Source organism: Coenobita brevimanus, chromosome 1 (genome assembly GCF_032717465.1).
Source record: "Coenobita brevimanus isolate Jiangsu-jjx chromosome 1, ASM3271746v2, whole genome shotgun sequence".
In the NCBI taxonomy this organism is placed as follows: Eukaryota; Metazoa; Arthropoda; class Malacostraca; order Decapoda; family Coenobitidae; genus Coenobita; species Coenobita brevimanus.
This window is the reverse complement of record NC_136954.1, coordinates 62,006,598-62,030,707: the sequence shown is the minus strand read 5'-3', so window position 1 is coordinate 62,030,707 and position 24,110 is coordinate 62,006,598. Positions and strand designations below refer to the sequence as shown.

The 24,110-nt window shown below is 42.1% G+C and overlaps 1 protein-coding gene and 1 non-coding gene across 2 annotated transcripts in view; both read left to right on the top strand.

Moving 5' to 3' along the window:
- Cog7 (conserved oligomeric Golgi complex subunit 7) overlaps positions 1-24,110 on the top strand; it is a 146,632-nt gene that overhangs the window by 89,309 nt on the left and 33,213 nt on the right. Inside the window, exons 12-14 of the mRNA XM_080272423.1 lie at positions 6,592-6,768; positions 11,778-11,980; positions 21,570-21,679. Coding sequence (XP_080128549.1) covers positions 6,592-6,768; positions 11,778-11,980; positions 21,570-21,679 — 490 coding nt within the window. The remainder of the gene's footprint in view (positions 1-6,591; positions 6,769-11,777; positions 11,981-21,569; positions 21,680-24,110) is intronic.
- Positions 8,173-8,291, top strand: LOC145390362 (5S ribosomal RNA). The gene has a single exon (XR_013895613.1). It is a non-coding gene; the product is annotated as a 5S ribosomal RNA (ribosomal RNA).

The window sequence follows — 24,110 nt, the reverse complement described above, 5'->3', positions numbered from 1 at the left end:
ACACGTTGTACACGACAGGTTAGCTGCAGAGAGCGGATCCACACTGTGCATGAGCCTTGTCTGTAATGGCGCGCCCGCCGCCTACCCCAAGCTGTGCAGTAGAATGCCCCGGGAATTTCTGTGCATCAACATCACCAAACGTGATGATGGACGCGTTGTGTGGGGGGGGGGGATCGCGCACTAATGGAAAAAGGCATTTGTGAGCCACTCCTTGCCTCTACCTCGCGTTCTGTGAGGTTGTGATTTTTGGTCACTCGTACACAATGCGATTCACGCACTCTGATCTCGCGCAGTAAGCAAGCCCACTGTATATATATATATATATATATATATATATACACACACACACACAGTAAAACCTCACTATATCGGATTAATTGGGGCCCAAGCCAGTCCGAAAAATGCAAAAGTCTGATAAAAGCGACATCTGGACTCCCTCTTAGACTTCCTCCTCCTTTTGTTATGCACAGAGGCTCGCTTGTAATTCATGCGTTTATTCTCTCTCTCTCTCTCTCTCCACACTGGGCACTTCCATTTTACTTCACACATTTTTGTCTTTGTTGTCACCTTCATCTTTACCTTCCTATTCATTTTTACCTTCACTTTCACTTCACTCTGATGTTCACATTAAATTTCATATTCACTTCCATACTCGCTTTCACATTCACCTTCACCTTCACACTCACTTTCATTTATTTTGAATTTCCATTTCACCTTCACTTGCAACCTTACTTTCTCATTTTCACATTTACCTTTACAGTTACTTTCACTCACCTTCACTTTTGCCCTCCCTGCTTTTAATATCACATTCACCTCCACCTTCACTTTCACCTTCACTTTTTCTTTCACCTTCATCCTCACTTTTACATTGATTTTCACCTTCACTTTCACCTTCATTTTCCTTGTCCTTCACTTTCACCTTCGTCTTCACTTTTACATTCATTTTCATCTTCACTTTCACCTTCATTTTCATTCATTTTCACCTTCACTTTCTCCCTCACTTTCACCTTCCACCTTCATTTTCACCTTCCACCTTCACTTTCACCTTCCACCTTCATTTTCACCTTCCACCTTCACTTTCACCTTCCACCTTCACTTTCACCTTCACTTTCACTTTCATTCACTTTTATCTTCACTTTCACCCTCACTTTCACCTTCACCTTCACTTTCACCCTCACTTTCACCTTCCATCTTCACCTTCACTTTCACCTGCATTCACATTCACTTTTACTTTCACCTTCACTTTTACCCTCACTTTCACCTTCACTTTCACCCTTTCACCTTCACTCACTTTCACATGACTTCACTTTTACTTTCACCTTCACCTTCACTTTCACCTTCCACCTTCACTTTCACTTTTACTTTTGACTTAACTTTCACTTTCACCTTCACTTTTACTTTCACCTTCACTTTCACACTACCTTCACTTTCACCTTCACAATGCCTTCACTAACCTTCACTTTTACTTTCACTTTCACCTCTCCCGGAGAGAGGGAGGGAATAGAAGGAGACAGAGAGGAAGGACCAAGGTTATGCCTATCTCCCTCATTATTGCCAAGGGGACGCCACTTGTCATTCCCGTATTTATTCTCTCTCTCTCTCTCTCTCTCTCTCTCTCTCTCTCTCTCTCTCTCTCTCTCTCTCTCTCTCTCTATCTCTCTCTCTGTTGACTTTGACATTCCATATTAATTTGTGTGCTCTATTTCACCCTCATTTTTACATTCATTTTCAGTTACTTTAATTTTCAATTCTCGAGAGAGAGAGAGAGAGAGAGAGAGAAAGACGGGGAGGAGGGGAAGGAATGGAGGAGGAGAGAGAGAGGAGGGACCGATATTATGGTATCTCCTCCGTTTGTTTCTTTATTCATTTATTCCAAGAGAGGACTGCTTCTGGCTTTATCGGACTTTTCCTGAGCATAAGAATTTAGTCCATTTGGCTCCTCGAGTCCGATAAAAGCGAATTCCGCTATATTGAAGTCCGTTATATCAAGGTTTTACTGTATGTATATATATCCCCCTGGGGAAGCAGGGTTAGAATCCTTCCCCAGTATTCCCTGCTTGTCATAAGAGGCGACTAAAAGGGACACTTTTATCTACATTCTTTTTGCTCTCTTTCCCTTGTAATTTGTCTGTCCAAACTCTCTGCATTTTACTGTCATTTAGTAAATTTCCTCTCTCCAGTGGCTGGTTCCTGCGAGCCACTGGCATTGGCTCCAGGGTAAAATATTTTTCTGCCTAAGATATCTTGATGAACTCTGGTTACAAAGCAATGGCCCTCAGTTCTGTGCAGCCCTTAAATGGGCAGGGGGTGCTAAGAATCCCATGGTGTAGAAATAATATTATACATCCAAAAAGAACCTTAAGAATAGGAAACTAGAATGTTCGAACTCTCAATCAGGCTGGTAAAATGGAAGAACTTATTTCAGTGTTCAAGGAATACAAGATGGATATTTGTGCTCTTACAGAAACGAGGTTGCTTGGAGTTGATAAAATGAATTTGGAAGATGGTATTCCTATGTTGGTTTCTGGTAGGAGTGATGAAAATCATTACCAAGGAGTAGGCCTACTGCTGAGTAGAGATGCTTGTAAGGCAGTATGTGAGTTTGAACCAATTAATGAGTGCTTGCTTTATGCTCATTTAAAATCTGACCATGGTAATATCAGTATGGTTGTAGGGTATGCTCCGACAAATGAAGCTGCTGATGAAATGAAGGATGACTTTTATGAGAAGCTACAGGATGTAGTGAATAGAGTGGCAAGACATGATGTGTTAGTTTGCATTGGTGATTTTAATGCGATTGTTGGCAGTTGTAGGGATGGCTTTGAAGATTGTATGGGTAAGGAGGGTGTTGGTATAGGAAACGAAAGTGGGGTGCGATTTGGAAGCTTTTGTTTGGCAAATGACCATATAATTGGTGGAACTACCTTTGAGCATAGAAAAATACATAAGACTACTTGGATTTCACCATGTGGTAAATATTGTAACCAGATTGACCACATTGCAATTAGCAGAAGGCATAGGAGTTATTTGCAAGATGTTTGTGTAAGGAGGGGGACAGATATAGGTAGTGATCATCAACTTGTTGTGTCAAAGATTAAAATAAAATTTAAGAGAAATGTTAATGGTAATTGTGCAGGAGGTGGTAATTATGATTTTGATGGGCTGAGAAGTGATGAGAACATGAAGGAAAAGTTTCAGTGGGAATGTAGGAACAGGTTTCTAGTCCTGCAGACTTTGATGGAATCTGAAGACAATGATATTAATCAAATGTGGAGAGAGGTAAAAGAGGTTTTGCATGAGAGTGCTAAGGTTACTATTAAGAAGAAGGGAAAAGCGAGAAGGAAAAAGTGGATGTCAGATGAAACATGGAATGCAATTCAGAAAAGGAAAGAGGCGAAGTTAAGAAGTGAAGAACATGTTGATGGCCAGGTAGTTGAAGTACTTAGAGCAAAGTACTGGAGTTTACATTCTGAAGTAAAAAGACTCGTTAGACGTGATAAGAGGAGGCTATATGATGAAAAGGCAACAGAGACAGAAATTAAGTAAAATGACGGTCAGAGCACAAGGGCAGCGTATCAGGCCATAAAGGAGTTAACTGGGACTGAAAAGAGAAGGAAGGAAATACCTGTATGAGATAGAAATAGTAATTTGATGACGAAAGATTTGGATATAAAACTAAGGTGGAAAGAGCATTTTGAATCTGTTCTAAATAGACCAATCCCAGCTGAAGAGGACATTTTGCCAGCCAAGTGAGATTTGCAGATAGAAACAGGAGATATAACCTTAGAAGAGGTAGCAAAATCTATAAAGGAGTTAAAGAATTTAAAGGCCCCAGTAGAGGATGGAATATTTCCTGAAATACTTAAGGTGGAAAATGATGAGTTGATGAATGCGCTTTTAAACCTTTTTAATGTGGCTTGAGATAATGATGGAATTCCAGAAGAGTGGAAAAATGGAGTGATTATAAAAATACCAAAAAAGGGAGATTTAAGTGTGTGTGGCAATTGGAGGGGGATAACTTTGACACCTGTAGTTGCAAAAGTCTTTTCCAAAATCTTGTTGAACAGAATAGAGCCAGAAATTGATAAAATTTTAAGAACAAGCGGGATTTAGAAAGGGTCAAGGTGGTAATGACCAGATTTTTATTGTAAGACATCTAATGCAACAAGCTGATGAGATGAAAATGCCACTCAGTATGTGTTTTATGGATTTTGAAAAGGAGTTTGATAGTGTTTCACTTGGAGCTATGTTGAAAATTATGAGATTTTATGGTATACCAGAAAAGTTTGTAAATATTATTTGAAGTCTGCATGAAGGTACTTTTTGTAAGGTAATGGTGGGTGGTTCTTTGAGTGATCCATTTGAAGTTAGGTCAGGAGTGATTCAAGGAGGAGTTCTTTCGCCATTGCTGTTTGTTTTGATTATTGCTTATGTTATGAGAAAGGTTGTAAGGAGAACAGGTGCAGGAATTAACTGGAAAGAAAATAAGAAGCTGATGGATTTGGACTATGCTGATGATATTGTTCTGACTTGCGAAAGTATTTATGAGATGCAGAGGGTGCTTGATTGTCTGGTGGAGGAAGGAGGAAAAGTGGAATTGATAATGAATTGTGGAAAGACTGAAATTATTAATATGAACGTGGAGAACCAAATCATTTGTGTAATTGGGAATAATGTGGTGAAGAGTGTAGAAAACTTTAAATATCTGGGAACGATTGTATCATCTAATGGATCATTAAACAATGAAATTGAGGAGAGGATTAGACAGGCTTGGCGAGCTGTTGGAATGTTGAAATCTGTTTGGAATAATAATATGCTTTCAGTACATACGTAAGTGAAAATTTACAAATCCATGGTTAGACCAATTTTAATTTATGGGCATGAGTCATGGTGCAGTACAATTGCAACAGATCAGAAAGTATTAAGATTAGAGCATAAAATACTGAGAAGGATTCTTGGGGTAAAGTGGCAAGACAGAGTTACAAATGAAAGAGTAAGGGATATTACGAGAGTGGAACCAGTTAATGAATATGTGAGACTGTCTCGCTGGAAGTGGCTGGGGGACATATACAGAAAAGAAGGTAGTTTAATACAGGATGTGCCAGAGTGGATTGCTAGAGGAAGTAGAGGTAGATGTAGGCCGAGGGAAACCTAGTTGAGGACAATGAAAAGAGAAGCAGAAGAGGAGTGTTGGTGGGACCTGAAGGAGATGGCAAGAAACAAATATTGGTGGAGAGAGTTCATCAAGGCCCTATGCATCCTGTGGGGTGCCACAGGAAATGATTGATTGATATATATATATATATATATATATATATATATATATATATATATATATATATATGTAGTATACTGTATATATATATATATATATATATATATATATATATATATATATATATATATATATATATATATATATGTAGTATACATATATATATATATATATATATATATATATATATATATATATATATATATATATATATATCCATCATCCAATACTATGTTGCCCCATGAGGAGTGTAGGAGCCCAGGGCTAGGCAGTTGGTCCTGACATTTAAGATGAAAGTGACCAGCCTCCCTCATCTCTGAGTGGCATTACATGAGCAATAAACCCCAACCACCCCTTGGATATAAACCTTCACTGGCTCAATCTGATTGGAGCACAATAATTACCCACTAAACCACCAGGCGCCAAAATTTGGTTATATGGTTACCACCCAGTGCAGTAAATGGTTTCCTGGTGTACAGGAAACCATTTGTGTGTGCTACACACACCAAAGCCAAATTTCTCTTCCCAAGGCAATGCCTTAGCCCTTATCGAAAAAAGGGGACATAGCATAAAACAAGCAAACAAAAAATGTTACTCTATGTTCTTAGGTTTATTTGTCTGTTTGTTCCAACTGCATCCCATCCTTCAGTGGAAAAAGGATTTTAGGAGGATGGTGATTTTACAGCACTCCTTCCATTAAAGAAATGAAACAAAATAAAAGCAAATGAAAATTGCAGATTTATTTTCTGTTTGAGGATGCAAGATATAGAGGTAAATGTGCAACGATATTGGGGAGCAGAGTGGGTCAAGGAAGAAAGAAAAGAAGATGGCTGGTGCTATGAAAACCTTGATACAGAACAGAAGACCAAGTATCGAAGCTTCAGGAGGGTTCCATGGAGGTATCTTACAGCCCATATTAATGTACTGAGTGTGAAAATGGTCTCTCAGAATTGCATACTCCTATTTTTTATATGGCTAGTGTTGCTAGCTATGAAGCTACCTGTTTGTTAGCACCAGGGTTCAAAGCCTGGTACGGTAAGTTGTTGCTATTCTTCTCAGATGTCCATCCACCCTTGTAGATTAGTAGATAAAATGAGTACCCAGGGTAGCACCTAGGGGAGGTATCTGTTGTAGTCTGAATGCTGTAGTGGCATTGTATACCAGGATAATAGGGGAATAGCCCACCCCAGGCTCAAAGGCCTAAGTTATGAAAATGAGCACTGCAGCTAAGTACCTCGTGGTGTCTGCCCTCACAGGTACATTACCTATTATTTTCTCTTAATCATCCTTTGTGTTTAATGATGATGATATTGCAGGTGAGCTTGTGATGGCGGTGGAGAGCAGTGAACACACACTGGCGACTCTGTTTACCAGTGCTGCTAGCAGGATCAACTGGGAGGCCCCCATCACAGCTCCCTTCACCCCTACCCCAGACCTTCTTCTCTCCCCTTCTGCTGTCACCACTCTGCGTACCATGATAACTAAGATTGTAGGTCAGTCTCTCTCTCTCTCTCTCTCTCTCTCTTTCTCTCTCTCTCTCTCTCTCTTTCTCTGCTAGGCATGCTGTTTTAAGAGTGTGGCTTATTTCACTAGTCATGCTGTTGATAGTTCTCCCACATTCATACTCTTTTTCTCCTTGTTCTCTGGATCCTACATCATCCCATCCTTAGTTGTAAAAAAAAGTGTTAGTATATTGATTCAGTGAATTAGTGAATTACACAGTTAGGGAAGCACACTGGATTTGGCTGCACCTGTGGGTGTGGCAAAAAATCATCATAATTGATAATAATTATGATGATTTTTTGCCACATCCACAGGTGCAGCCAAATCCAGTGTGTTTCCCTAACTGTGTAATTCACTAATTCCCTGAATCAATATACATTTTGAAAGGCTGAAATCTGGCAAGTTGGAACTGTAGAATTTTTTGAGCATCACACTCCCACTCTTATCAATTGCCTTGGCCACGAACTCCCAAAAGTTACCAATTCTCACTAGATAAGTTCATTGAATACATTAAAAGTTGAGCAGCTAAACTACTTTCTCTTATGTGTTTCAAGTATCACTATAGTCACAGGTAACAGGTAAAATATTAACATAGTTGCTCACTACACTGAGGAAAAGATGCTCTGTTATAAGGAAAAAGAAATCAACGTACATTAGCATACCGTCTTATTTCTGGGACCAACCTTTTTCCTAGCTCAGTCCATCGATATTCATGCTGTCATTGTTTGAATGAAATAAAAAATTCACATCCATATATCCCTAGTACATATGACACTAATACAGCAGAGTCACGATTTAAGAGAAAAAGAAGAAACAATTGTACAATAACATGTACAGTACATATAATTTCTCCCAGTATTTTATAATAACACTAATATTTAATTTTGCGAGACTCCGAATGGGTATGTTTAGTATCCACTTTCTATGTGACCATGTTTGTTTACATGAGTGTTGTGCTTTTGTCCCTTGCCACCACAGGTCTGTACAGTGTTGCCAGATGCGAGTGTTATTGCCAGACTGGGCAATGTGTGTGTGTGGGGAAGGGGTGACAGTCATAGCAAGGAAGGATGGGGTCAGGTGAAGACACTGACAAGGTGGTGAGTTGATAATTGCAGTTAGGGGAAGGGTAGGGGATAAGTGGACGAGTGGAGACAATAATGGACTTTAATCTGGATGAGAGAGAGAGAGAGGATAGCACAGAAGTAGGTATGGAGTAGAAAGGAGGTGGGGTAGAAGTAAAGAACTTTGTGTCGTTAGTAGTTATGGGATTAGGGTTGGATTGGACAGGTATGTGTGGTAAAGGGTGAGAGGGCATCCGACAAAGAGATAGATGCAGGGTAGGTACAGGGTGGTCATTATAACTCTGGTGCAAATTGTGTGAAGTGAGGCTTCTTGCCAACGGCCATACCACGTTGAGTACACCGCTTCCCATCCAATCAGCGAAGTTAAGCAACATTGGGTCTGGTTAGTACTTGGATGGGTGACCGCCTGGGAACACCAGATGCTGTTGGCATCCCTACATGTCAAGTGGGGTTGGTGGAGGATTAGTGCCCCTCCCTGTAAAACAATTAACTCTAAGCCCTTGGCCACCCCGTTTGGGATACATGGCATCTGGCAATGAATGAAAAAATGAATGAGTGTGAACAGGTTTTGTGACAGGCATAGTGATTTGCTGACAACTTGGGATTAGAAAAAGTAAGCTTTTACATTATGTGACGGGTTTACATGTTGATGTTCATACAGTAGTTGTCCATTTAAATTAAGTATTCATACAAATTATACTGCTTGGTTGACCTACTTCTTATTTAAAGGCATAAATAAATGTGAAGTTAATGGTCAGAGTTCATTGTTGGTGGACTTGGATGCAGTGCCAATGGCATTTCCTGAAGAATTTCGTATGTTTAGGGGAAAATATGTGGTCTCCAGAACCTAACCCCCTATTTTACACGAAATTGATTTAACATGATGTTTCACATAACCTATCTCGTGTTATGCATAGACTCCAATGTATAAAGTAATTTGATGGCAAGATGTTAGTAGACCTCAGGTGAAGACCGTATGCAATGATGTGTTTGTCCCATGATTGAGGGACTTTCAGAGTGTTGTCTGCTTCCTATCTGGCAAGATTGGTATGGAAACATTAGCAGACTGGCTCATTCCCGGGATGAATACTTTTCGTAGCTCAAACACCAATTGTTCACTCTGACTCGTACTCTTTTCTAACTGTTTCAGTATGTTAAAAATTTACATTCATACAGCTAAACACAGAAGTGTTATAAAGCCATTTAACGCAAAATATTAGTACAGATCAGTTTAAGATCATCTGCACCAACCGCACACGCCATGAGTTGGGCTTATTCAGCGCCTGCAATTTCAGCAGGTGGTTTTGTCTTCAATGTTTCCAGCTTTTACCCCGTCCGTACCAACCACTTTATTACCCAACCCCCCCCCAAAACCCAACAACTTCCCCCTCAAACCTCCGCTTTTTATGAGAAACATCAAAAATTCATAGAGAAATCGTTCACCTGAGGTTTTAAATACTGCTACCTGGCTAAGTTTTCAATGGTGTCTGGCTCCTGAGAAAACAAATTCTATGGGAAGGGTAACTATTCCAAACCACTCATAAACAATATTTATTTTTTTTATATGGTATGAATTTCTATGTAGTAAAAGAGTATGTCGGTTTTCATCCATCCATCCATCCATCATCCAATCCTACGTTGCCCCATGAGGAGCATAGGAGCCCGGGGCTAGGCAGTTGGTCCTGACATTTAAGATGAGAGTGACCAGCCTCACTCATCCCTGAGTGGCATTACGTGAGCAATAAACCCCAACCATCCCTTGGATATAAACCTTCAGTGGCTCAATCCAGTTGGAGCACAATATTTACCCACTAAACCACCAGGCGCCAAAATTTGGTTATATGGTTACCACCCAGCGTAGTAAATGGTGTCCTGGTGTACAGGAAACCATTTGGCTTGTCACTTAGTGTAGAGTCACCCATGGGCAGAAGGAAGAGGAAAGAATGAAGGAATGAAAGACAGAGGAGGGAGTGTAAAGTCACCCGCAGGCAGAAAGACGAGGAAAGAATGAAGGAAAAAAAGACAGAAGAAGATGGAAGGAAAGAAGGATGGAGGAGAGGACAGGGCAGATACCCAAGAGTAGCACTACATTGAGTGAGTGGATGGTAATATAGGTGATATAAGCGTTGTTTCACTCACCAAACCTCACCTTTTTTGGCGACATTACCTTCTCATCACTTCTCGAATTTTGTTCCTCTAACACCACGTAAACTTTGTCCTCCACATTGTCATCGATTGGAGAATCACTCTCAGGTTGAATTTCATTCCATGGCGTGACATATCTTTACTGGCCAGGTCACTGGTAACAGGTGAATTGCCAAGACAATGGTGTCCGGGAGGGGGGGGGAGAGGGAACGAGGAGTAAGGCATTTCCCTCCCAGCATCGGGTAGAGCAAGGTGTCCCGCGTATATGTACCAAAAGTCACGTGCGAAATATGAAAAATGTGCAAACGGTGGACCTTGCAATTGCAAAACGTACACCGTACGTTCTGGGGACTGAGCATGAAAAAAAGTTGCAACGTGCATCATACATCGTGGGTACGGGGTGGGTTAAAATTAAAGTATACTGTACTTTTTTCATAAGTAACATTCTGTACATTCACTTCAACATCTGCCAGATGTAGCATTAATCTGTTTGAAGACTACATGATAGATGTTTCAAAATAAACATCCAGCGAGACTTGTAATATTGTGAGATGAGTGCCATCGCACTGCTTTTTGTTTTATGTATTTTAGTAACTTCTGCAATATTTTTCCTAGTAAATCATGTCTACAAAACTGGCATAATAACTAATGACTACATTATTGCGGGACTTAAGCACTGTTTATTAATAATTATCATGGAAGGGATTTTAGGAAGTGTGTGACTGTATAATCCAGGAAGTGGTGACTGACCTCAGTTGAGTTATCAGGTGAGCACTGGCAGCTTTTGGGAGTTTGTGGCCAAGGCAGTTCTTGGTGCATGTAGGGTATGTCTGAGGTGTATTTTCAACAACAAAGGACCTCTGTTGTTGTGTGATGGTGTGGTGGATATGGATGGTGGTGTTGCAGCACTGAAGAATATCCATTTGTAATGGTGGCCTGAAATTTTGTAAATTAATCGTTGTCCTATCTGGGACTCAGTCTCGGGACTCAGTGGTATGAGTGTGCGATGTTCCACTAAGGCAGGAGAACTACTTTTCTTGCCTACCAGGCTGTGTGGGCTTTTTTGCATCCCATTAAACTGCTGTTTTCTTCCCCTTGTTGATGAAGTTGATGAGTTTCAAAGATACATGCCCATGGTAGTGTAGCATTAAAGGCCATCAGTGGGGATGCTGGGTGATGGAACCTGTAGCTAGTCCCCAGGATGTAAGGACAAGGGTGCTGGCAGCTCACCCAGGAACCTCACATCTGAGACATATTCTTAACCAAGCATTGCCTTACATCCCTCTCTGCAACCAACCAGTGTATTGAGAGCCTGAAACTTAATGTTAATCACTGTCCTAGCTGGGATTTGATCTTGGGTCCAGCACAGTATGAGTGCACATTGTTGCCACTAAGACAAGGGAAGTACTGTATTCCACTTGCCAACCAATATATGTGAGCTATTTTTTCACCCCATTAAACTTTTATTTTTATTTTTTTTTTTCCAGGTTTAGGACAAACTTAATTATCTGTTCCCTTGTCACACATATTCACCTGTCACCTCTTCACTATGAATACCCATTATCCATATTGAATACATGCTAGGGCTGCCCATCTCAGAACTTGTGTACTGTATTGTTATGATTTTTTTTTTTTTTTTTTTTTTTTTTTTTTTTAAGGTAGTCTGTTATAACAGTATTAAAGTAAATTGTTCACTGTCCCAGCCTCAGATTAAACTCACATGTTTTGAGAGAAGAGAGTGCTTTTCTAACTTCATAAGCACCTCATTACAGAGGATGATGACAGAGTGCTGGAAGCGAGCATGACAGAGTGCCTTAACCAGTGCCAGAGGTCAGTGGAAGTGGCACTACAGACCATCACCAGTCCAGTCTCCACCCAGCTAGCCTCTCTCCCTGACCTCCCTGCCTGGCAGTCCAACCCTGGTGCTTCACCTCACCTCTCTGCATCCTTCTCTCCACAGGAGTACATTACACAGGTAGTTACTTGGAATTTTAAGGGTACTGGAAAATACCAAATTACCTCCTGCCAAGTTCAGGAGGTGGGGTCAAAGGCAGGAAAAACCTTCAGAAACCTCCTGGATATTTTTTTATTTTTTTATTTTTTTTTTATTTATTTTTTTAGCTACTTGGAGGTGGGAATGTCATCTGTTATTCTTCTGCAGTCGAAAAAGATCTTTCTTATTCATATAAGTAGATGGTAACATCCACGGTCATGAACCTCCTTCAACTGATGGAGCTCTTGGGTACCCAGGTTCAGTTGCCTAGAGGAAAACAGTATTTCAGCAGGTTGTGAAATAAAGCTCTCATTTTGTAGGTTCAAAGGGTGTAGTGCCTCTCATGGCCCTCCCACCATTTTGGCTACCCTTCTTGATTCATATTCTTACACTCCTGCTTTCAAAGGCAAATTCAATATTAACCCGTAACAGGTGGGCGACGTTACGTAACGTCCATGCGTGAGGAGGCGGGCGTCATCACATAACGTCCGGCCATTTTCTGTCCTAATTTATTGATGAAATTGGTCAAGATGACTTCCTTGTCACGTACTGTCCTGCCCTCCACCCACCCAAGCCTTGAAACAAGTAAAATAGAGTATACAACATACATAAGTGTTATTGTTACATATGTATGTAAGTTTTATTGTTATAAGTGTTCAAGTAAAATAGAAAACATACATAAGAGTTTGAAGACATGGATAAATGTTAAATTTAGTGTTCAGTGAAAAAGAAAAAGAAAGCGAGTGAAGAGTCCACCAGCCTTGCCCCAGGTGCACCTGGTGATAAGTTACCTGCCCGCGCTCCTCCCTTGCTCTTCCCCTCCTCCTCCTACAGCCATCAGAGATGTATTATCATGTTAGTATCACCTCTTACTTTAATTTTTCATTTATTTTCAAATTATGCATGTTTAGGCTTATTCCTTGATACTTTATTTCATCTGAAAATATGCTGCCCCACACGGTTGTATAATTGATAAGTCACCCGCCCATTTGGGTTAAGGAACAAAAACAGAGCTCCAACACTCTGCACATTAAGCTAATCACTACCACTCAAGTGTTCAGAACAGAAAGTGGAGGGTCAGACCAAAGGGTTCTTTGTGCCTGGTTCATGTTTCTTTTACATTGATGTAATTTTCTAGTTTTGTGGAGCAAGAAACTCTCATCCCTTTTCTCCCCAGGTCTCTAATGCAAGAGTTAACTGCTTCTCCCAGTCCTACATGTATGCAACAGGTCAGCTCAGGAAATGTCTCCCTCTATCTGTATTCCCTACTGCCTATGATGTTCAGTCTTTCAAATGCAGTGTGTCCAGGCATCTGGAAATGAACAGATTTTGAATTTGGCTCCCTGTTATTTTGTTTTTTGTTTTTGTTTTTCTCTTGGAGGGAACAATTTTGTGGGGTCTTGGCCTTGGTTTTCTTCTTTCTTGCATTTAAAAAAAAGAAAAAAAAAAAAAAAGTGGATTATAGGGACACAATCCAACCACTTGATGTGATGCTATCATCAGGTGACTTCACTGTGTGACAGTTTAGACCAGAAAACTATTTACTATGCTGAGTGTTAATTATATAACCTGGTAGCCAAGGGAGTTCAGGTGATCCAGCCAGGTGTGGCTCATAAGGGATTGTATCTGAATAGTGGTTGGGGTTTATTGGTCACATGGTGTAGAGATGTGAAAGACATATGCCCTTACATGTAATGTATATGTACTGTCATATGTAGGCTGATGTATATTACTGGAGTGTCTTTGTACAATAAATATACCTCCCTGTATAATGCTTACATGTCTCTTGCCTGCGATGAGGCAACACCTGAGCTTGTAGACACGGCAAGGCCACATCTTTGCCCGGGCAGCGAGCTAGTTAGTCGGACACCGGACTCTCACCCCGGAAGTTGTATCCTGTAACCCTCTCTTGCCATTGTAACCTATCTATCTATCTATCTATTGCCAGACGCCTCAATCCCGTTTGGGGTGGCCACAAACAAATCGCCTCCAAGTCGCCCTGTCCCCCCAATTTCACTGCCCTGCTCCCAACTCACACCCCCCTCTCTCATATACCTCTGCACCCCATCCCTCCATCTCATCCTCGGCCTCCCCCTCCCTCTTCCCCCCTCCACCTCACTCTCATACACTCTCTTCGTCAGTCTTTCACCATCCTCTCCACATGGCCAAACCACCTCAGTGTGTTCTTCATGACGCTTCCTATCACATCCACATCCACACTACAACGCTCCTTTATATCCTCATTCGTCAGCCTGTCTCTCCATGTGACCCCACAGGCTCCTCTTCGATAACTCATTTCCACTGCTCTCACTCTTGACCTGTAACCTCTCTTTGGAAATGAGGACCTACAATCCAGGACGTCGGTGTTTCCTTCCCCCCACAGCCTAGTGTTAAGGAAGCCACACGCAACACATACATGGTGCAGTGAGTAGGATACAAGAGAGAGGAACAGTGAGAATGCCGGTGGCAACACCCTTCATTACTCATACCTGATGTTACCCTCGAGTATTTCGTCCTCAGCCCTGGATTACAGTGACTCTAGTGCAGTGATAGTGAAGTGTTGTGTGTGTACAGTGACTTTTTCAGACATCTGTGCAGCTTAGTGGGTTTGTCTTAGGGATGAGAGTCCACTTTTATGCACCCCAGCAGAGCTCATGAGCACACACCCACCCTTTGCTGCTCTCCCAGGGTAACTGTGTCGCTAAGTGAGTGAGTGGGCACTCAGGCAGCTGTTAATTTTTCTCAGCCGTGCTGCCAGCTGCACGACAACTCCTCACCCAGACATATGCACACACACTCACTGCAATATAATGGATACACACCAGCCAGAGGAACAAGAGGACTCGACAGAAACACAGAGAGGGGGAGTGCCAAAGGATGTGGGCGCCCCACAAGGAGCTGGAGCGGAAGAAACTGTTTCCCCACCATACCACTCCTCAGCCCTCACTACCACTCCCAACCTACCACTGCAATGACTGGAGCAGACTTCCTTCACCTTATTAACCCCTACACCGCGGGCAAGTTTACCGATGTTTTGCGTGTGCCGCGGGGTTATTCGGGCTTCGACAGACTCTCAAAAAATATTTGCCAAAAATCAGTTATTAGTCCTAGAATATTAAAATTACATATGCCTATGCCACATACCTTCAGCTTTCTCCTGGAATGTTTGTTGAGCCTTCTTCAGTTACTGTAGGACTTGTGGAGACCTCTGAAGTTGGGTAACGAAGTCTCCACTTTACACTTCCCGACAACCCGTAATATGATTACCACAGCCAGATATTAACACTATAAACACTACTTTATGATTTTCAAGTAGTTTGGGATCCATACTCCAAAAAAAAAAAACACTGTGAAAGCAATGAAAATTATGAGCGCGTCTGACCGCTGCACTTGCGCTAGTTCGCTCTTGGTACTCTTTCATTTATTATTCATAAAACCCCTCACACTTTATATTGCTATTACTATATAACACTTATATATATCTACGGTCTTTATCCATAAGTTTCCTTCAGTAGTATTAGTTTATTGTCACTGTAGGGATTCAATTTCTTTCAGTAAAATACATAGCATTCACTTTCTCGTCCTGTATACTAGCATTGAGAGTGAATGTCACTTTCATCTTCACTCTCATAACTCGTAGTATTCAGACATGCTAGAGTGAAACTTTCACTTTCATTACTCCTAGGGTATATATTCGTATTCTTATAATACTACTCATTTACATTTCTATTTATGTTCTCTATTTTATTTACGTTATTTACATTTCTATTTTATTTACACTGTGTTATGCACTGTCACTTGAAGTAACTTATAAAACTATTTTCCATTGTTCACGTATATTTACATTCATTACTTTCACTTGCTGTTTACACATTACTTACACATTATTTACAATTACACTTGCACTGTTTTACTCAATAGAAAGATCGTAGTCACTCTTTTATCAATTGTCAGCCCTTTACCTCTTTCCACACGAGGTTTAGTAGGGGGTAAAGGTCACAGGGCCCTTTGCATGGGGGTGAAAAAGGCCCTGAAGTCAGCAAGAGGAAGAGACGTACCTCTTCTTCGGGAGATGAGAGAGAACTGATAAGGGAAGGCTGGCCCGGGTAGAGGCCTACTTAGGGGATATTCAGTACTACCAACGTAGCTCTTGAAACAGCTATGTATTTCACTGAAATGATTGGCAGGAAATCTAGACAATACATTATAAATTAGGTAGTTCCAGGTGAATGTAAATATCACTTAGGCTTCTCCCTTCCCTGCTTATATGTATATTTATTACGAAAATAGATTATATGGCATATTTCAAGGGGAAAAAAACAGCGAAAATTAGCGAACGAGTGCACGTGAGGTGTTGTCAGGTGATAATTAGCCAATTCCAGGTGTATGGCACTCTCACTTACCTTATTTCTTTCTGGTATATATTATTTGGTATAAGAATAGGGCATAGGGCTTATTTCAATGGATGAAATCAGTGAAAAATTCCAGGGAAGATTTACTTAGCGTAGCACGGCCGGGCAGGCGAGAGGATAGGGTAATGGAGGGGGGGTAGGGAGGGGAGTCAAGAACGGGGAGAAATGGCAAAATTGTCAACAATGGATGGGAGTACAGATGAGATTAGGAGTGCTGACTAGTGTTGGGCATTGGCAGTACTGATAGATGATACAAGCCCCCACTTGGAAGCCCGGGTGAATTCAAAATAACACAGAATCACAAAAGCGACGCCCCGCGGTATGATCCCTTGCTCCCAAGCGTCACGAAAGTGACGCCTCGCGGTTAAGGGGTTAAATATTTGGAGGAATCTCGCCGGTATGATGAAATTAGGAGACGGCGTGAGGAAGAGGAAAGAAGAGAACTAGAGAAGATACATCGACAGGAAGAGAAAATCCGTTGGGAAGAAGAAAATGTGATGTTTACAGCCCTCATCCAGATGCTCGCACCTGTCAACCTCCACAACTCAGATGATCCCACACCTGCTGCAGAGGTGGTGGCCTCTCAGTTGTCAGCTGAGCCCTTCAATCAATATTCTCCTCCCCCACCACAAAAAGCAACGGTGCAGATGCCTCCACCACTTAAGGCTGATGCAACCTTCCAAATGTTCAGGGAGTGGAGACACTGTTGAGGTGATTATGCTACCATGGTTGATCTTTCAAAGTTACCCCTCCCAAAGCAAATGATCCAGATGCGGATGTGTTTGACCCTCGAAACTCAGCGTGTATTGGAGCACACCCTACAAATCCCCCTCTCCATGGACAAGACTGAAGATGAAGTTCTGGATGCTCTGCAGTCCCACATTAAAGGTCTACGTAATGAGGTACTTCACCAGAGGGAGTTACTCAGTTGTAAACAGCTGGAAGGAGAGCCGTTTGCAGATTTCTACGTCAGACTTCGACGCATCGCAGAGGAAGGAGATGTATCCCCAGGGAACTCGCCTACCTGTGAGGAGTCCCAGCTAAAGAAATCCTGATGGGCGTTCGGGATGAAGAAGTGGTATAGCGGCTAATCTCTCTGGACACCACCTGCTCACTACAAGATGTCGTCATCACCTGCCGGTCATATAAAGCAGCTAAAAGCATGACCTCTGCCATACGTGCCCCACCTAACCAGCTGTGTGCCGTTTCTGCCTACAAGGACAAGAAGAACAAAGGACGCAACAGGAGCTCGCCTCCAAAATCAACTCTGACACTGGCTACCTTTTGCCAGTGCTGTGCTCGTCAGCATGGTCTTGACCAGTGCCCCGCTGCCAACAGCACCTGCAACAGCTGTGCCCTTCCTGGTCATTGGTCTAGGACAGTTAAGTGCCCTGCCAACAAAGCCCAGTGTCGCCTTTGTGGTTGTGTTGGACACTATGACCAGTGATGCAAGGCAAAGAAGAAGAAGGACAGCCACCACAGTGGAGCTCCAAGCAACATTGGTACCTCCTCTAACTCCAGCAAGTCTCATGAGGTGCAGAACAGCAGCTGTCACCGTGTGGGATCTCCTTCTTGCCCTGCCACTACAACACCCCAACCCATCTGTGTCCTCCTCTCTTATGGTGACATCACATCCCGCTTGTAGATGCTACCCGACACAGGTGCAGACATCACAGTCATTGGACAGTGACACCTTGACAGTCTCGGTATCCCCAGGAGCAGCCTGAAACCCCCTTCGTTGGCTACTACATTCATGGCGGACGGGTCTGTGATGACACTTGCTCTCAGTACGTTCCACCCTACCTTCACCCTAGGCAAGCGGTCTTGTTCTGCCATGATTCAAGTCCATGAAGGCGTCCAGACCCTGCTAATGTCATGTAGTCACTGTTAAGAGTTGGCCATAATATCTCCAGACTTCCCCAAGCCTATTCTGGAAGTCAGACATGTCAACAGATGCAAGGAGCTACCCATCTCAGCCACCATGTCACCAGCAGCTTCCAAGGAATACTTCCTCCAGGAATTTAAGGATGTATTGGTCTCCAAAGAAGATTTGAGGTCAGCTCCCCTCAGTCCTATGGTGGGTCCACCAGTGAGGATCCATCTCATGGATGGCGTTGTGTCCTTCGCCATTCACATTCCACGTCCGATTCCCTTCGCCTTCCAGAGTCAGGTTAAGGAGGAGCTCGACTTTATGATGGCCCAGGGAATAATCAAGCCTGCTGGAGATGACCCTTCAGCTTGGTGTCACCCCCTCGTCGTCGTCGCCAAGAATGGCACAGGAGTACGCATCACCGTCGACTTCTCCAAGCTTAACAACCAAGTCTCCCACCCAGCCCACCCCTCACCAACACCTTTCGCAGCCATTCGTAGTGTGCACCCAAAGGCTTGATACTTCACCACAGTGGATGCCCTTTGTGGGTACTGGGAACTGGAGTTAGCTGAAGAGGACCAACACCTGACCACATTTATCACACCGTATGGTCGGTTCAGACACTGCAGAGGCCCGATGGGTTTCGTAGCTACTGGCGACGCCTTCTGCCTGGGTGGTGATATGTCCCTCCAAGGAGTCCTGAACTGTGTCAAGGTTGTTGACGATGTCCTCCTCTACGACAAAAACTACTCTGCACATCTTCACGGTATTTATGAGGCGCTCACCAGGAGCTGCAGGTTTGGGATCACTCTCAATAGGGACAAGCTTGTGGTTGCCACACCCACCGTGAATTTCTGTGGGTACACCCTCCCAGGAGAAGGCATTTCAGCAGATCAGGAAAAGATCAGCACCATCAGGGACTTCCCAACTCCCACAAACCTGACTGACCTCAGATCGTTCATGGGCCTGGTTATCCAGCTGGCGGAATTCACTCCCGACATCTCCACTGCAGCCCAGCCTCTACGCCCCCTGATGAGCCCCAAGAGAACATTTGTGTGGACCCCTGACCATGATGAGGCCTTCCAACATGTCAAATCAGCCCTCATCAGCCCACCTGTTCTCTCCTTCTTTGACCCAGACCTACCCATCATCCTCGAGACAGATGCCTCACGCCATCAGGGGATTGGATACGTCCTTCTGCAGGACCATGGTGGTGGACGCCTACGCCTTGTCCAGTGTGGCTTTCAGTTCCTTACTGACGCTGAGACTCGCTATGCCACCATCGAGCTAGAGATGTTGCACAACACATACACATGGGGCCATGGTGGCTGAGTGGTAGAGTTCCTGACTCGAGATCGAAGAGTCGTGAGTTCTCACCCTGCCCGGGTAAGTTGCCGTGCCAGGAGAGGTAGCGCTCTTCTGTCACCTAGCTGGTTGTAGCTTCTGTGGCTCAGTGGGTTAAAGTGCTCAGACCAAGGGGTCAGAGGTTCCAGTCCACCCAAGGGTCACTGGTATCTCAGAAAGGCCATCTGGTCATGAAGTGCTACATGCTCCAAGGCCTAAGTTCTCTACTAAGGGGCAACGCCTTAGCCCTTATCGAAAAAAAGGGGACATGGTGTTAACTTTCACCTTAAAAATATGGATTAAGTAGCCTAGCCCTGGGTCCCTAGACCCCTGATGGGACGGTAAAGGATTCGATGATAGAATAGATTACCTAACCTGAGAACAGCAAATTACATCTCTTTATACCAAGTGGGCAACTGTGACACATCACATGAGTCAGGCTGTAACTTTATTTTATTTATTTATTTATTTATTTATCTTTTTTTGTCTTGCTTTGATTTGAAGGTATAGGGAACCTTTTCAGCCATTTTTCATAATCATCTCCCACTCATGTTTATATATATATATATATATATATATATATATATATATATATATATATATATATATACAGTATAAATTATGTGTATATATATTTTATGCAGTCCCCTCTAAAATGTTAATCTTGACTCACTTGCTTCAGGGTTGATAGGATTAAAAATAGACTATTTAATAATGATTTTAATCCATTGTAATCAGAAGAAAAATTCTCTGATTAGAGCAGGATTTTTTTTTCTGAAGAAATTATTGTTATAAATTACACATTTTACTCTACCTTTGTGGAAGCCCCCCTGAATGGCAATTGAATGGTGAAATCTGGGATTAATTTGCACCCCCCAAAATGGCCTGTGCAGTTGTAATTAAATTACAGTATGTTATTGCCTTGAAACCCTTTGTGAGTGCCTCAAAACTTCATCAGATATTAGAATATACAGTAACTTTTTAAAAGAGCCAGGATTCCAGGGGCTTGAATGATGAGTGAATGGAACCGTGGCCCATTGGATTGAGCAAACTTAGGCTGTCTGGACGTTGCTACTCCTCACCCTGCCCTAGTTTGGGAATGGAGATGCAGGTGATGATGATGATGATAAAAAAGGTTATTGAACAGCCATCTCAAAATCACTTAAGCATCCATTTTGAAATACACTTTAAACAAGTGTAACTTGAGATGGTTTATAAGTGAAGCTGCAAATACTGAAGCTGCAAATAAAGAGGGCTAGCAGTGTCTCTATCCATCCATTAGCAAAAGTTTTTTCGCTAGCTAGTGTATCATTATCTGTCTTTCTATTTTATCATTGTATTTTTTATAAAGACTTTAACATGCATGCATTTATTGGCATTGATCACTTAATGTCGGCTCTCCATGCTGCTCGATCTCTGGTGACCTTTCTATTCAGTGCATTGTCTCTGAGGTCACATGCTATGACCTCATCCCAGATCTTTTTCAGTTTGCCTCTCGCAGCCCTACTCTTGATATTCACACTTCTCACCTTCTGCACCCAATTGTCATCCTCCATCCTGTCATCAAGCCCAGACCATCTCAGGCTGCCCTTCATCATCACTACACCAATACATTCGAGTCCCATCCTTCCTCTCAGCTCTTCATTTGTAATCGTAGCCCAGGCATCTCATTCAAAGACTCTGTACACACCCATCTGATTGTTGTAATTTCTGTATATTTGAGTCTACAGATATCATCATCCTTTGCAGCCCAGGTCCCATGACCATGCAGCATTACACTTCTAACACTTTCCTCATACAAAGATCCTTTTGCATGGAGGGAGAACACAGAATCAGTATGTTTGTACCAGTGTATCAATTTTGCTATCATTTGTCTCTCTGGTCTTCAGCATAACACACATCCTCGTCATAAATACAGTACAAACTGTGTCATTCCATTCCGCAGATTGGGCAGTACCTCATGACACTACCTCAGCATCTGGAGCCACTTTTGGTGAACCACAGTCCTGCCCTCAACCGTGCTCTGCAGGAAGCTAACACTGTTGCCAGTCCTGGGTCAGTATTAGGGAGAGGCTTATATTTTTAGTATTATTTTTATTATTATTTTTTTTTTATGTGTCTGTCTCTGGGTATCAAATTGATAATTCGTTCCCTGAGGCCCATCAGTTCTCCTGGATGATACAATCTTTCACCTATCGTCATTTTGGTGCTAATGTCCACCATCCATCTTGAATGCATACTAGGGCTGTCTTATTCCATACTGGTTTGGTGTACAGTATTAGTGGATCATATGGAAGATCAGTAAAGTCTGTTTTAGCAAATTCAGATCAACAGACTGTATCCTGCCCTAGCCTGGGATCAAGTGATTTGCAACCATTCAAATAGCATATCACTTATCTAATCACTTGACTATTGGATACATAATTGGGATACTGCATTCAACCTTTATGATTCTGTATACAAAGTTTGTATTTTATTCCAGCCAATGTCAGAAAATGTTATTGAGCTCACAGATCTTCTCTGTAGCAAAGAATGGTTAAAACTATCAACACAATTTTTTTGGGTAACAGCTATGAACTTTATGTTTCATTCCAGCTAATGCTTTGACAGTTTGTTCAGATTGGACAGTGAATTTAAAAGGGCATGCTTGAGAAAGAAACTGAAAATAAATGAACATGAAAACTAAGTACATATAATAATATTTGACTGAAGACAGTATGATACAAATGATTGTTTTGGGGGGCAGTAGTGTAGATGATAGTGAGAGAAAATAAGATGAACTTTACAGTAACCTTGGAGAGGTAGAATGTTGTTGTTGTTGTTGTTTTGATATCACAGTGTCAAGAATTGTTCAGATAGCTGAGTTGCACACACATTTGGAAATTGTGTTTAACAAGAAGGGACAACAGTTTTGGACCACAGTGGACCTTCCAAGTAGTTTCCATATGTGGATATAACTCTTCTGGTGTTGTTGTTGTTATAATGATGGTAGTGCTGGTTCATGTGGATGTCGGCTTGAATTGAATGAATTTGACCACTTTGGCAGTGCACCTTTAGACTTTTATTGAAGTTACATGGAAAGACTGGAAGAAATTGAATCTAAATTTCACAGTGTTATGAGTTGTTCATGTGGGAGAGTTATGTCCTCATATGAAAATTGCATTTATTAGGATGGTACAACAGTTTCATTTCAGTTCAAACCTTCTTCAGGTACCTTTCATGTGGATATAATTCCTTTTGTTACTTTACATGTTACTGGCAGTGGTGTTGCTGGTTCACATGGATTTGAACTTCATGAACTTGAGGTAATTACAGTAATTTGTTGTTGTTGATGTAGTTATTGTCGATCAATCCCAGTCTGTCTGGCCAAGCAGACCCAGCAACCACAGGCAAGCAACACCTCTGCAGGGCTAACCTGTTTAGTGAACTGATGTTTCCATGCCGTCGATGACACTTTGTGACAGCAAGGCGTAGGGAAGAGTGTGGAGGTTTGGTTCATGGATGGATGCTGCATTTGCATTTCTCTACCCGCTTCAACAGGGACACTATAGTAGACTCCACTAGACCTCATTTTTCTAGTTACACCCAGCATTATAAATGGTTTCCTGGGTTAAAGGAAACCATTAGGCAAGTCAGTGTAGAGTCACTTGAAATGGAAAGAAGCGTAATAAAAAGTGATAGGAAGGAAATGAGAAGTGGGAAGAGAGGAGAACAGACAGAGAAATAGAATGATAAAAGTGAAGGAAGAATTAGGCAGCACTGTATCAAGTGAGTGAATCCCACCCACCACCAAGTAATTAAGTGATTTATGTAAACATTAATAATTTCCATTATTCTACTCGTAGCATAACTGTTGCAGCATTCGATTATTCCATACATGGCTCGTAGTTAAGATGTGGAATGTACAGGTAAACATAGTGAAGGACAGAGCAAGTTTTGTATCCTCAGAAAGTGATTTTATCTAGGGCTGGTGGCAGCACTATCAAAGTAGAGGGTGTGGGAAGTAACTTCATCTTGTCCAGTGTCTGTGATAAGGGGTGCAAAAGAGTTGTTGTGGTACTAGAGTTAGACTGCCAAATAATGGTAAGTTTGTGTGTGAGGTGTGTTGGGGAGTGCATGTAGAGATTGTCAAATGTGAAAGAATTGATCTTACTGGAGAGTATCTTGAGTGTGTGGAAGAGTTTTGTTTTTGAGGGGACATGTTATGGTGCTGAAGGTGGGTCTGGAAATAGCTCTGTGGCTAGGGTAAGTACTGGTAGTGGTTGGAGGAAGTTCAGGGAGCTGTTGCCTCTCTTGACATTGAGAGGGCTCTCTCTCTCTGTGGTAAGGGATCTTTGTATGCAGCATGTGTTAAGATTGCAATGCTGTGTGGTAGTGAGACCTGGGCAGTAAAGGAAGAGGATATTTCATAGGCCAAACATACAGAAATGACAGTGATCAGATGGATTTGTATTGCATCCTTGAATGCAAGGATGGGAGTTGGGCC